We start from the raw sequence: 14,633 nt of genomic DNA, 5'->3' as shown, positions 1-14,633 counted from the left end.
TTTGCCTTACGCAGATAATTTGCCTTTCATTGTAAATGTCGAGCTATATAACAACAGCAATGGATACAGTATGGGAAGAGGAAATATAACCGTCAAAGAAGATTTGAAAGCAGACGGCAAGAGCGGCACTCTACGATTTGGCATCGAAATAGGAAACCAAATCATTTGGAAATACAGAATGAGAAATTTGAAATGCAATAATTTCATTGGCAAAAAGTTTTTTAATCTCTACCGGATTAAACACCAGAATAACTGCGACGTTAAGAAAGGATTCTACCGCTTCAATCATGTAAATTACTCACATAAACTATTTGATCAGGTTAAAGGGATGGAGCTATTAACTTGTGGTAAGGCGGCGATCTGGATCGATATCCGAACTAAAACGCACACTCTTGGCTGCTGGATCATTCGTTACTCACTTGGCGCTTGCACGAAGAAAAAGGAATAAGATTTTTGGTGGTTGATGTGTCGTTTTGTGTATTTCTATTACAAATCTAAATATATAAAAGAAGAAACTACACTGACTGACAAATCGACGCACAGCCTAAACCGCTGGTTTTAGAGATTCCAAATTTGGCACGTAGGTTTTTTACAAGGTCTAGGGGTACACTAATATAATAATTTTTCAAAATTCACCTCCTAAGGGGTGAAATGGGGGTCCAAAGATTGTATGGGGAAACTAGATTAGTTAGACTATTTTATTCGAAACTTTACATGAGTATTCCTAACGATGAATGAGCAAACACATGTTTGAGGTTTTTTGAGAATTCAACCCCTAAAAGGGGGAAATATGGTGAATAAGTCTAAAAATCAACATGGGTATTATTTCTATAGTGTATTGGGTCTGATTACGAAAATAACGACGATTATAAAATCTAACGAGGTAGACGTGAAATACAAATCCCCTGTTGCGATGCCATGGGGTTGAAATGACTAAATATCAATATGGGTGTCGTTTTATGGTTATTTGGGACGTTATTTACGAAAATGGCATTGAATGATTTTAAAATGTAATATTGTGGACATCAAAAATGTTGAAAGTATTTTTGCCAAATTGCAATTCAATCGGTCCAGTAGTTTCGGAGCAAATCGGTTGTAACAGATGGATTGACAGACAGCCACACGTGATCCTATAAGGGTTCTATTTTAGCTTTTGAACGAGACCCGCGTTATCCTAATAGATACTACGACAGGACTGTTTCTCCCACAGTCAGTTCTATGTAGCGTGCTCCCGTGTAAGTTCACCTCAAAGTTTGGTTCTATTCACCACTTTCAAACATTGCTGAAAATGTTGTTCACATGGGAGTACTTTAACAAGTATAAAGTTGTGGAATATATACTTCATGCATTTTTTAGAACATGATTCTAAATCTAATAATCGCGGACAAACATACAAACCCGAAGTGGAAGTCATATAGAACTTACACTGAAAAAAATAGATAGCCGAACTGGTTTTGTAACTTTACTAAATAACTAAACTACGGTTATAAGAAAATAAACTTTGCATAAATTTACAAACTTATTTTGTAGTGTATACCCAGTACCTGAACACTGATAGCCAAATCGGTTTTGTAACATATAACACATAGTTCGCAAGTCCCAATTTTTGTGTAAACAGTAACCAAAATTTTGTTACAGTTATGCAAACATTTCTTTCAGTGTATAGGTCCTCCATCTACACTAATTAATTGATTATTCGTAAACTTTATTGAGTACTTAAGGTCCACAAATGATCGTTCCTGCAACACTTACTACTCATATTTTTGATTAAATGCTTTGTTTCCGCCACACAAATGTTGTTTTGAAGAGATCACCCTTTAGTGATAAGACCGCCTGTTGTCTACCTCTATTTTTTTTATTTTAATCAATCGTTTATCTTTAAGCTGTAAATTTTAGTGAAGTGCGCCAATAAAGTGTATTCTATCTATCTATGATCAGTGAAGAGTATTGTTGCTGGAACTAAAACTAACCCATCATGGTCCCACGCAGCGAGTCGTGCTGGCTTAGCGTCAGCGACTTCATGAGAAGCGGATGCGGCACGGGCGCGTCGTCGATCACGATGGTCTTTATTGGCGGATCGTCGACCTTCGGGAGATCGCCGAACTTGGACTTGTCGTCTTCACAGCTCGACACGCTCAGTGCAATGGACACGTCGTCTTGAGATCTGAAAGAACACACCGCAATCTTCATTGGTATTCTTATTGCTATGCCATAATTTCTTAATACTCTTAACATTTTAAGCACTTATACATACTTCACACTAGTTTGAGATCGTCTCCTTGCTCGATACCAAGTGAGTATTAGCTATTTATTTCTCTGCTGATCTATGAAGTTATGATGTTTCAAAAACTACTGGTGCTGCATCTTACGTCTGTTACATATTTAAATCTCTTAATGTTTAGCTAGACTACTCTGCTCAATCGACAGCTTTACAGCTGTCAATTTAAATTTCTGTTCTCGACTAACCTCGTGGCCATGGCTTCGCCGGCGGCATGGCTCTGCCAAGCGCTGCTGTTACCAAAGTGGCTCTCCTCACTTTTGCATGACGGGCTCGATTCCTTGCTAGACACAGTCGTCGGGGACACCACGCCGCTTGAAGATTTGATGAATGAATTCTAGAATATCAATAACGAGCTTAAATTGCCAATCTGACTAAGATTATTTAAGCAACATGCAAATGGTTTTTAACCTTAATATCCTGAAAATAAGACAAATTTCTAATTTGACTGTTCTTACCAAGCATAAACCTTATTACAAATTTTCGTATAGCTCGCTTAAAATTAGGGAATGCATATCGGTAATAACCGTAACCGAAATAGTCGGTTATAATCGATTATTTTGACACAATTTCATAACCGATTATTGGAAACTGGATGAACCGGTTACGGTTATTTTCGGTTATTTTTTTATGGCTTGAATTCTATGATTGGTCTTCTAATGACCACAAAAACCTGCCTTTTTTGGCTGTGACGCCTGTTACTATAATCTTTGTCATTTGTGTACTTTAATAACGAAAATACGGCTTTACTTCCATTATTTATGAAATATTATGATTGAATATTGTATCACGTCTAAGGTCATATTTTCACTTTTACTGTATTTTGTGTCTTTTATTAAATCGAATATTTATACACACATTCCCTAATACTGTACCTTTATTTTCGTATTTTATTTTAACAATTTGATTGTAATTTTTTTTCGAAAATAACCGTAACCGGTTATAACCGATTATCGGTTATATTTTGGGCATAACCGTAACCGAAACCGGTTATGAAGTTTGGCCGGTTATTGCATTCCCTACTTAAAATGTATTATTATATATGTGGTTTTTGTTTATCAATAGAGTGAGAATTCTAAGCTTAACTTATTTTTCTATGGGCATAAATACTTTAGTAACTAATAGTCTCAACCACGTCTGAACAGTTTAGTATATCATACCTGTTTATTCAATTTTTCAGGTTGAGCTTTATCCAACACAAACTTCTCTTCATTCTTGTAATCCACGGATTGTATCCTGGTTGGCCTGGTCCTGGTTCGATACCGTTCCAGGGTGGACATGGGGGATTGGCGCGAGCTGTCTGCCACGGGCGATGGCTTGGGGACCACAGGGGAGGGAACAGTGTAAGGGGGAGGAGACGGGGCTTGATAGATAGGAGAGAGATCTTCGTCAAAGGTGCTGGGAAGTTTGGGAAGGGGGATCACAGTGTGACCGGTTATTACGGCATCATCTGAAAAAAGAAACATTAAAATTAGGGAATGTGCACGGGACTGAATTTGTGTGGCGATAACCAATAAATTCCCGGTTCCACGATTGATTTAATATAGAAAACTAATACCGGGAGGAGTGGAGGACACCTTAATTTTCATAAGTTTCACTTTAACTTTAAGTATATTCATAGTAGACACTATGAATATACTTAGTGACAATGATATATGAAGCCATTCACATAAATAATTACATTATCTTGTCTTGTTGACTTATCCGATAATGTCAACCAATATAATTTTATTATTTTTGGAATTTTTAAAAGTAGTAGTCGAGAAAAAATAGTAATGCGTTTGGGGTCAGTGTCGCACTGTAATGTCCAATTAGCTTTCGGGGCTAGACCTTGGTCTTCGGTTTACATCGTACCCTGCAGCATCATACGAACATGTTATGGCATGACAGATACATTTCTATAGCATGTGACGCGTTATACGGCGTCAATAACGCTTTATTGCAAAGCGCTCACTGACCCATGATGTCGAGGTCGTCCTGCAGCTCGCGCAGGTGGAAGCTGTGCGCGCCTCGCATCACCATCTCCAGGTTGCGCGGGCGGCGTCGGGCGCGCGGCGAGCCCTCCGCCTCGCCGCCGGTGTACACGCCCGAGTCCGACGACACGGCTGAGTTAGCACCTGAATACCATTTCTTTCCATTAGGATGGTGTTTCACTAGAAATAGAAGCTAATTGGTGAGGGAAGGTTATAATGAATAATATTTGATTCAAAATTAAAGGCCAAAAATTAAATAAATAACTCGCATCAAGATCAAATAATGTTTTTTAAATTGATATCTCCCTGGATAAAATGTGATAGAATAACGTTCGCTTAGTCAATGACTTAAAGGCCAGAAGAGCAGAGAGAACATGTCTTAGTAAAATATCATCGAAAAATAGCACAAACTGAAAACTTAATCGTCACGATTTCTTTTGCCCATAAAATGGGACAGTTGTCATATTTTATTCCGATCCTGTTGTCTCTCTTTGAAAATTCTGTATTATAGTTACATATAATCATATCTTACTTGTCTTGTACCTCCTACAGACAAGTATAGGAAAAATGCATTTACGAAGGTAGAGCCTCTGAATCACTGTTTTTATTTATGTGGATTAGCTGCACAGCACAGCACATACCCATACATAATATTAATATTGTTTAGATATGATTAACTATACCTATCTACGTAAAATAACGACTTAAAAATAAATGTCGCAAAAGTATTACCTTCCCTCCATCCTTCCACGGAAGCACCAGCTTTTCTGTTATTATTCACGACCTGAAAAAGAAAACTCAATTCATATCCACTTCACTAAACTTCCACTTCATTTAACTGAACTTATACTATGTTGTTATTTACACAATTTACGATACACACATAAATGGCAAAATTAAACGTCAAAGTTAGGTAACAAAAGTAAATAAATATTGACCATTGCGACGTGTCACCCAGAGAGCATAGTTCTGAATGAACCCTGGCGCCCTATTCGTTACTATGCCCTGTGTCGAAATGACCGCGCAGTTTAGACATGTTGGTTAACAGGTTCAAAAATAACTGAAAAAACTATTCCTACACGCTCTTATACTACTGGCAACGTGTCCGACGATAAATCTACTCACGAATATCTGATGTTATTTCCAATTCTTGTAAATATTTTTTCCAGAAAATTAAACCAGACGTGCATATAGAAAGCCGCCGTGTTACGGTCTAAAACAAATGAGAAATGGTTGCGTAACCGTCGTGAATTAAAGTTTTAATTGGATTCGTTACAAAATATGTAATGCGCAAGGCAACAGTAACCACAGCTCATTTAGATCGCATCTATGTAAAGTTCTTACTTGAAAATCTGAAGATATTATTGCTTAAAACACTCAAGACCTAAATTCGCGTGTATTTAATAGGTTAGGAATTTAAGAGGAAAGGGGACGGCTGCTTCTCCATACAAACGTAGTCCCCATTTTCCTCTCTGGATTTTAACATTATGGGAAATATTTTTACATAATTTGATGTGTTACATAGCAATGACTTTTCCATTTTTTGATTATTATGAAAATTAGGATGAAAATTGGTAGAGGCTAGACTGCAGAGCCTAGAACACCGTAGAAAGGTAGCCTGTTTATCGGTATTCTACAGGATACATTTCGGGGAGTGTGCGATGGGATTACATAATCTTATCCCCCCATCTCCGTTCTGCCACCGTGGGACTAGACGCGGACTTGCGTTTCACCCTTACGTCGTTACTTTACCACTGATTCGCACTAAATGCTACGCATCCAGCGTTATCATGCGTACGGCTAAGGAGTGGAATTCACTTCCTGCAAATCTATTCCCAGTCCACTATAACTTGGACCTTTTTAAATCGAGAGTGAATAGACATCTTTTAGGTAAGCATGTTCCATCTTAGACTACATCGGCACTTGCCATCAGGTGAGATTGTGGTCAAATGCTTACCTTTTCGGAATAAAAAAAAACAAAAAAAAGGAGTGAAAAACAGTTTTCACAGCACAAAATGTGAAATGATCCTAACTTTTATAATAATTAAATAAACAATCGAAAAAATCAAACGTAGTGGCATAGCTGTTGTGATCTACAACAAATTGTCTCAAAATATTGTCAATAATGTTAATATCTAAAAAGGAAAATGAGGACCATGTTTGTATGAAAAGGCAATTTCGCACGGGTCCTCCACTTTCGACTTTAAACGGGGTGGTCGTTTTTAGGGTTCCGTAGCCAAATGGCAAAAAACGGAACCCTTATAGATTCGTCATGTCCGTCTGTCTGTCCGATTCTGTCACAGCCACTTTTTTCCGAAACTATAAAAGCTATACTGTTCAAACTTGGTAAGTAGATGTATTCTATGAACCGCATTATGATGTTCACACAAAAATAGAAAAAAAACAATAAATTTTGGGGGTTCCCCATACTTAGAACTGAAACTCAAAAAATCTTTTTTCATCAAACTCATACGTGTGGGGTATCTATAGATAGGTCTTTAAAAATGATATTGAGGTTTCTAATATCATTCTTTTCTAAACTGAAAAGTTTGCGCGAGAGACACTTCCAAAGTGGTAAAAAGTGTGTCCCCCCCCCCGTAACTTCTAAAATAACAGAATGAAAAATCTAAAAAAAATATATGATATACATTGCCATGCAAACTTCCACCGAAAATTGATTCGAACGAGATCTAGTAAGTAGTTTTTTTTAAATACGTCATAAAAATTTAAAAAAAAAAATTTTTTCATCAAACCCATACGTGTGGGGTATCTATGGATAGGTCTTCAAAAATGATATTTAGGTTTCTAATATCATTTTTTTCTAAACTGAATAGTTTGCGCGAGAGACACTTCCAAAGTGAAAAAATGTGTGTCCCCCCCCCTGTAACTTCTAAAATAACAGAATGAAAAATCTAAATAAAATATATGATATACATTGCCATGCAAACTTCCACCGAAAATTGGTTCGAACGAGATCTAGTAAGTAGTTTTTTTTAATACGTCATAAAAATTTAAAAAAAAAAATTTTTTCATCAAACCCATACGTGTGGGGTATCTATGGATAGGTCTTCAAAAATGATATTTAGGTTTCTAATACAATTTTTTTCTAAACTGAATAGTTTGCGCGAGAGACACTTCCAAAGTGAAAAAATGTGTGTCCCCCCCCCTGTAACTTCTAAAATAACAGCATGAAAATCTAAAAAAAATATATGATATACATTACCATGCAAACTTCCACCGAAAATTGGTTTGAACGAGATCTAGTGAATAGTTTTTTTTTAATACGTCAATAAATTAAAAAAATTTTTTTTCATCAAACCCATACGTGTGGGGTATCTATGGATAGGTCTTCAAAAATGATATTTAGGTTCCTAACATCATTTTTTTCTAAACTGAATAGTTTGCGCGAGAGACAGTTCCAAAGTGGTAAAATGTGTGTCCAAAGTGGTAAAATGTTGAACAAGATCTAGCAAGTAGATTTTTTTTTAATACGTCTTAAATGGTACGGAACCCTTCATGCGCGAGTCCGACTCGCACTTGGCCGCTTTTTTTTTATTTCGACAACCATCGAGAAATTTTCCTTAGAAGTAATATCTCAAGATACATATTAATTAATATACGAAAAATATATTTTGAATTCAATTAAAACTCGGTGTATCTATCTCTGGGTCTTAAATCTCATGTATATCCCGCTGATGCACTCTGCAACGGTGATATTTTCAGCAGTCGCCGTCGCTACACAAATAGATGACTGATGACCCACTTCCTCGTTCAAACTAAATAGAACGTTCTCTAAACTAGAATACGGTTCATTTTAGTTTGTACTTAACTTTAAGTGTCGCGCAACACTAGAAATTCTTTTATGCGAAGTAAACATGTAGGGACCATTAAAATGGGGAAGTGTATAAAGATTTATAGCAAGCCAGTGGCTGAAGTAATGGTCGTGTCTATGGATGGACCAACCACGAAGATGCCGTCGTAAATTGTAGCTAAATTGTTCTGAAAACGGCCGATTATTCAATTGAAACACAAAACAAATAACAATGAAGTAGGTAAGTAGCTTACAATGCCAAATGGCGCTAGCAATTAATTAATCTAATTAAAAACTGAAATAGATATCATACACCAAAGAAGATGGAAAGATTTAATTAAGCTAATGTTAAGGTAATGCTTTGTTACACGTCGCGGTTTTCGCCCTTAACAGTTACGATAAGGCACTTATTACAAGAGTATCTTACGGACTTAGTAAGTTAGTGTCATTGCTCCTAACCACATACGGGGTACCGCGATCAGTGTGGCAATAATAGTTTGTGGCAACTTGAAGAGACGAGGCGATCGGTCTGAGGGGTGTAGATTCTCCTATGCGACTTACTTGTTTAGCATTCTTCGTATTCTCGATGTGCTTGACAGCAGGGTACTGGGGACGCGGTAGCTGGTTGGTTTGCAGGGTATACTTCCCCGGTGGCTTATTGTCACAGGGAGTCTGGGAGCGCGTGGCAGACGGCGCGCGCGGACATTCAAACCGCGTCTGTTTGGGACGACTTTCCTGTAAAAAAGATACAAACATGCAATAAATTGGCATTGCCTGTTTATTTACCTACTAACTGGCCTACATAAAAAAGGACGCAATCTACGACTAGGCCCGATTAACACGATTACCAACGCTTCCCAAAAGGAGATTATGTAATGAAATAAAGCTACGGTACCGTCGGTACCATCGTCGATTCGGCACTACTTTAACTGACCTTTCGTAAACTTAATTGCAACGATAGACTGGAAAGAAATGGGCAGTCGAATGCTGTTGTAAGTACCTAGAACGCACTCTCCTTTTTTTTTAGGAAAACTTATTTTACGTATCTAGTTACAATGATGAAAAGAAACTGTTAGGTACTTATAATGTTTTTTTTTTACCACACGATCATGATTGCTCGATTCCGATTTAGGTCGTCTCGGTGTTGCTTGCAGGTTAAAAAACTAGCATACAAGAAGAAAATATCGTAGGAAACTGGATCGGTAAGGGATCTCTTAGAATAAAATATTAATGTGAATATACCTGCACTGGGTACTGCTGCGTCTGATAGGTGAGGATGACGGTTTGCTTGGTGACGGTCTTCGGCTGCCCACCGGCGCCCACTATAGTGGTCACCCCGCTCGTGGTCACTTGCGATAGGGGTGGGTAATTTGTACTTTTCTTATCTGCGGAAATACAAATTCATGCTTTAGTAAAATTCCAATAAATACATTGATAATTATTACTTTGAATCAAGAGTAGATTCACCCCATAAATAGTTCCATTCCTTCATTAATAATATGACTTTCTAAGACCAAGCTGTAATTTTCAAAACATTTCAATAGGTAACCTAGGTTTAAGTTGACTGCAATGCGGCGGGAACCATAAGACAAAGTTAATCTTAAACGATTAGTTTATAAATGGGTCTATTATTAATTTTATACGTCATGGAGCCCGCCTGCTAACACTATACCAAAGGTATATTTTTTAGGAATTACCAGTTACGAGTGAGTCTTGAGTGTGGATTCGACTGACTATATCGTTCAAATGCATACAATGTATAAAAAAGCGGCCAAGTGCGAGTCGGACTCGCGCATGAAGGGTTCCGTACCATTTATGACGTATTAAAAAAAATCTACTTACTAGATCTTGTTCAACATTTTACCACTTTGGACACACATTTTAGCACCTTGGAAGTGTCTCTCGCGCAAACTATTCAGTTTAGAAAAAAATGATATTAGAAACCTCAATATCATTTTTGAAGACCTATCGGTAGATACCCCGGGTTTGATGAAAAAAAAAATATTTTTATTTTATGACTTATTAAAAAATCTACTCACTCTACTATCTCGTTCAAACCAATTTTCGGTGGAAGTTTGCATGGCAATGCATATCATATATTTTTTTAGATTTTTCATTCTGTTATTTTAGAAGTTACGGGGGGGGGGGGGGACACACATTTTACCACTTTGGAAGTGTCTCTCGCGCAAACTATTCATTTTAGAAAAAAAAAATATTAGAAACCTCAATATCATTTTTGAAGACCTATCCATAGATACCCCACACGTATGGGATTGATGAAAAAAGATTTTTTGAGTTTCAGTTCTAAGTATGGAGTACCCCCAAAATTTATTGTTTTTTTTTTCTATTTTTGTGTGAACATCTTAATGCGGTTCATAGAATACATCCACTTACTAAGTTTGAACAGTATAGCTCTTATAGTTTCGGAAAAAAGTGGCTGTGACATAATCGGACAGACAGACGGACATGACGAATCTATAAGGGTTCCGTTTTTTGCCATTTGGAACGGAACCCTAAAAAGTAAGTAAGTAAATATTCTTTAAGTAACAGTAGAAATGTGGATGACTCAACTCAAACTGATCTTCAATAACATTTCAAAGTATGCGACCTTTGCCAATACTAGCGGGAATGTCAGCCGCAAACTCTCTATCTAGATTGATATATTAATAGCTTGAGATACTGCTGCACGTTTCTATACTCATCTCTTCTTTCATTACTTCAGGTTTGATCAGATAATAGATTTCTTACAAGTCTTACAACTCCCTCAAAGTTGGCCTTGTACCTATAATGTATTTTCGAGCTCGGTAACATGTTGTTTTATTTTTCCACAAACACTTTATTGAATCGATCTACAGTACGTCCTGTTCAAACGAACACAACTATACACAAGGTATTCAAAGACAATATATCCCGCAAGAAACTATAAGGTACCTTTTAAAAATATTGCTGTTTCACAGAATACCTCGTCTAATTAGGTAACCGAAACCGAACCTTTTTTTGCAGGTTCGGAGTTGGTGGTGGAAAAATCTTACTAAGAACTATAGAAAATTGGGGTGGTCTCTTAGCCTACTATAAGTTTAAGTAAGTGCCGCGCCCCTCATATCGCTCTAAACCTTTGCACTGGGGCTTATAGCTCATGGCTAAGAGCAATTCTAGCTGAAAGCCTTTTTGCTATCGAGGCGGAGACCTATTTTCTGGCACGTGCATGGTTGGTACCACATACTTGACATACTTATATCCCACATTATAATAGTGTCTGCCGTTATTACGCTTCCGGCAATTAAATTAATTTATGAACAATCGAAATATTTTTTTAAGAATTACTGAATACATTTCTAATCATCTACTTATAATTTAACTGTCTCTGAGTAATGAGTAAATGAGTTTCTGCCTGCTTTACAATACTACTTGGAATTCTCCAAAAAATCTATAGTGTAATCAGATTATTTGTTCCACCCTTTATTAGCAATAGCATGGTGCATACATTATATTAGTATTCACAAATAACTGGTTGACCAACTTTTACTAGGTAAAGATAGGTTAGCCTCGAATACGCGAAAAAATAAAGATAAGTTAAAATTTTATTTTATTAAAGATATCCAATGTTAAAACAATCATAATACGCTTAAATAGTACTTAAGTGTATTATGGACAAACCCAGCCTCCTTGGAAATCAGGCTAAAATGAATCAAACTGGGACTATTTCTACGCAATTTCGGGATTAGTGCTATACTAAAAATCGTATAATCTATATTCGCAGGGTTGAAAAAATTGCATTTTTATTTGGAGTCTGCCACATACTCACCAAGTGCATTGTTGTTGATGGACTCCTTGTGCGTCCCGAAGGCCGGCTCGGCTGTAGGACCAACGTCGCCGACGCGCGCCGTCCTGCACGGCTGCTGCCTGAAACCGAACCTAGCAATCAGACAGTCCGTGTCAATCATACATACGTTAATTGTATTATAAAAGGCTAATAGGATTGGTTCACCAGAATCTAGAACTAAATAAAATAAAGAAGAGTGACAACAGCTCCCATACAACGCCACGAGAATCGCCATTTCCGTATGAAAACCGGTGGAAGTTTAGTTAGCAGTAGCCAAAACGTAAAATTGGACTTCACTGACCGCAGTTCAATTTACAACTGTGTTTAATTTAATAAGTCCACGAAAAAAAGCATATAAATTTATCTGGAGGCAGCTTTCTCATTGCATAGCATAAATAGATACCACAATCAATCAATTTTTGTATTATGGCTCCATAAAAGTGTTAACGATACTGCCAATGTCAAGGTTGGATAAGACACGGCCAGTATATTATACCAAGAATGGCTAGTATATTATAACAGATATAAGGTATTGCTAATAAAAAATCGCTGGGGTTTAAATTAGTCTCAACTTATTTATTGACAGTTTTTAAATACCTACCTAAATTTGGATGTGCACAGGAAACTATATTCCTTATTCACACAAAACCTTCTAAAAGTTACGGCTCATTAACTAAGTGGATCAAACAAAGCCGTACTTAACACTAAACTGTATTCGGTAGTGTGAATAATCAGATAGTGAGTTTGTTTAAGCTTCGGGCCGTCACTCCTGCTTTGTAAACAAAAGTTACCTAAGTTAATTAATTAATTATAGACTGCGGCAGCAATAGCTGCGGAAAATTAAAGCGAGCGCTATTTCCCGTTGCGTTTTGGCAAATCGTGACATTGGTTTATCATTGTCGTTAATTTGAATTTAATTAGGTATAAGAGAGTGCTGAGCTTTGTCAACTAGTGTTATTTCGATTTGTCATGTAATATATATTTACAGTACATATGGTGCTACTTTACCGCACTAGTGCGAAAATTTGCATATTACGTTACTGTGTCGAACATTTAAAGGGCCATATGTACTGTAAAACGTACGATACATGTGCGAATAGGTACTCCCTTCGGTCGTATTTTAATTTATCGCCACTCGTTTCGAATTTCCTATTTTTCGCACTTGTATCGTTATGTGCTATTCCGTATCTTCAGAATTAGAAAAAAAAAACAATCCAATCTGCCCTCGAGACAAAATTATTTTAGTTTTAACAGGGATAGGTTACATACAAGATTATTTATTTTCATTATAAAATACTTAAAAATAACTAGGTACATTAGCTAGTTTCAGATTCATTCTCCTTTAAATTGTACAACCATCGAAATAACCATATATTTCGGTTTATTTTATACTCTAAATGTAGGACTCAGTTGTGTTTTCAGATAACGACTTCGTATTATTAGATTGCCTAATTAGAAATGAAGTAATTAACAAAGAACGAAAAAATACCGTTTTCGTTCCCATACAAGAAATACCGGTTTCCGATCCCTGAGACGAAGTATCGTTTATCCGTGTATCGCTGTTCCTATACCAAATTCGAATCCGGTAGCTACATAATCCCGAATGCAAATGGAATCATTTGCCTGACTTTTTCTGTGTACTTAAGTCTCCACTAATTTGCTAAATATGTTAGCGCCACTTTTACACCACGAAGGTGGCAAACACGCATACATGCCCCTTGAGTACGCATCACAGTACGCCTACATTACTTTTATTACGTTACGACGTGTCACGTGCCCAAATGCCCATATATCCAGTTGTTTCGCCCACGAAAAACATACCGTGTCGTTATATCCCAGATTTCCCAAGATAATAGGTACAGGGAGTATGTACATATTTTTGGCACTTTGTCCGTATCGATATTTAATACCTTGACTGTACCTAACGTTATAGGTCTTCCTATTAAATGATAGACAGGCGAGTAAGTTCGCGAACTTTGGCTCGACGACTTTTTTCGCTTGTAAAGTACGCGTACTTAGGTTGACACACCAGCGAAAAAGGTCGTCGAGCCATAAGTTCGCGAATTTACTCGCACGTCTATCCAGGACTTTAGTCATTCTTATGGTAATGTTGCTATTGAGAGACGAGCAATGGTTATTATGTACCCGTAAAGAACGCCTGCAATAATGCTGCGGGCAATAGCACCATAGAAGCATCCTTTATGCGGTTGCCTCAGGCATTTACACAGCTCAACTATATTTAATTTATTATTTATTAAGGAATTGAGGATAGTATAAAACTATCATAGATCATTGATCAATAATACTTTATGTAGATACATACGAGATACTACATAACTTTCAAACGTTTATGCAAGGGCGTTTCCAACTAATTAGGGGGGGGGGGAGGCCAGGGGGGCATACATTTAGTTACAAATACTGCCACCCCCTGGCACATATACCACCATCTAAGACTTATTTATATTTACTATCTCTTGATCTTCATCTTGACTTTAGGTGACATTCGGATAGCGTCTGCAGCAGCGTTACTTTGCTGCATTGTTTCTGCTTCGGCGTTGCTGGTGCAGCATTGCAGAATAGCATAGCCAGAAATGCGAGATGTCACGAGTGGGTTTACTTAATTAATGTCGTGATCGACGTCGTGATTATTAACGTTCTACCCGTCATTCAAGTGGTCAAGGATAATCATAGTGGCGCGTAGCAATGTTAGCTTAATGAATACTGTTTGTATTTGCCGGTGTGTGTTTG

General features: G+C 37.2%; 1 protein-coding gene across 9 annotated transcripts in view; it reads right to left on the bottom strand.

The window, feature by feature from the left end:
* The window catches only part of LOC133520552 (uncharacterized), a 139,983-nt gene that overhangs the window by 72,924 nt on the left and 52,426 nt on the right, over positions 1-14,633 (bottom strand). For 7 of the 9 annotated variants that reach the window (XM_061855038.1, XM_061855044.1, XM_061855036.1 and 4 more), the window contains 8 exons: positions 11,868-11,977; positions 9,305-9,447; positions 8,624-8,797; positions 4,984-5,035; positions 4,237-4,395; positions 3,439-3,728; positions 2,467-2,615; positions 1,971-2,164 (listed from right to left, as the gene is read on the bottom strand). In XM_061855038.1, the coding sequence (XP_061711022.1) occupies positions 1,971-2,164; positions 2,467-2,615; positions 3,439-3,728; positions 4,237-4,395; positions 4,984-5,035; positions 8,624-8,797; positions 9,305-9,447; positions 11,868-11,977 (1,271 nt within the window). The remainder of the gene's footprint in view (positions 1-1,970; positions 2,165-2,466; positions 2,616-3,438; positions 3,729-4,236; positions 4,396-4,983; positions 5,036-8,623; positions 8,798-9,304; positions 9,448-11,867; positions 11,978-14,633) is intronic. The other 2 variants (XM_061855040.1, XM_061855041.1) reach the window with 1 other exon arrangement.

The sequence above is a fragment of the Cydia pomonella genome, chromosome 8, assembly GCF_033807575.1.
Source record: "Cydia pomonella isolate Wapato2018A chromosome 8, ilCydPomo1, whole genome shotgun sequence".
Lineage (NCBI taxonomy): Eukaryota > Metazoa > Arthropoda > Insecta > Lepidoptera > Tortricidae > Cydia > Cydia pomonella.
Note: the sequence above shows the minus strand (reverse complement) of the source record. Positions and strands in the feature narration are given on the sequence as shown.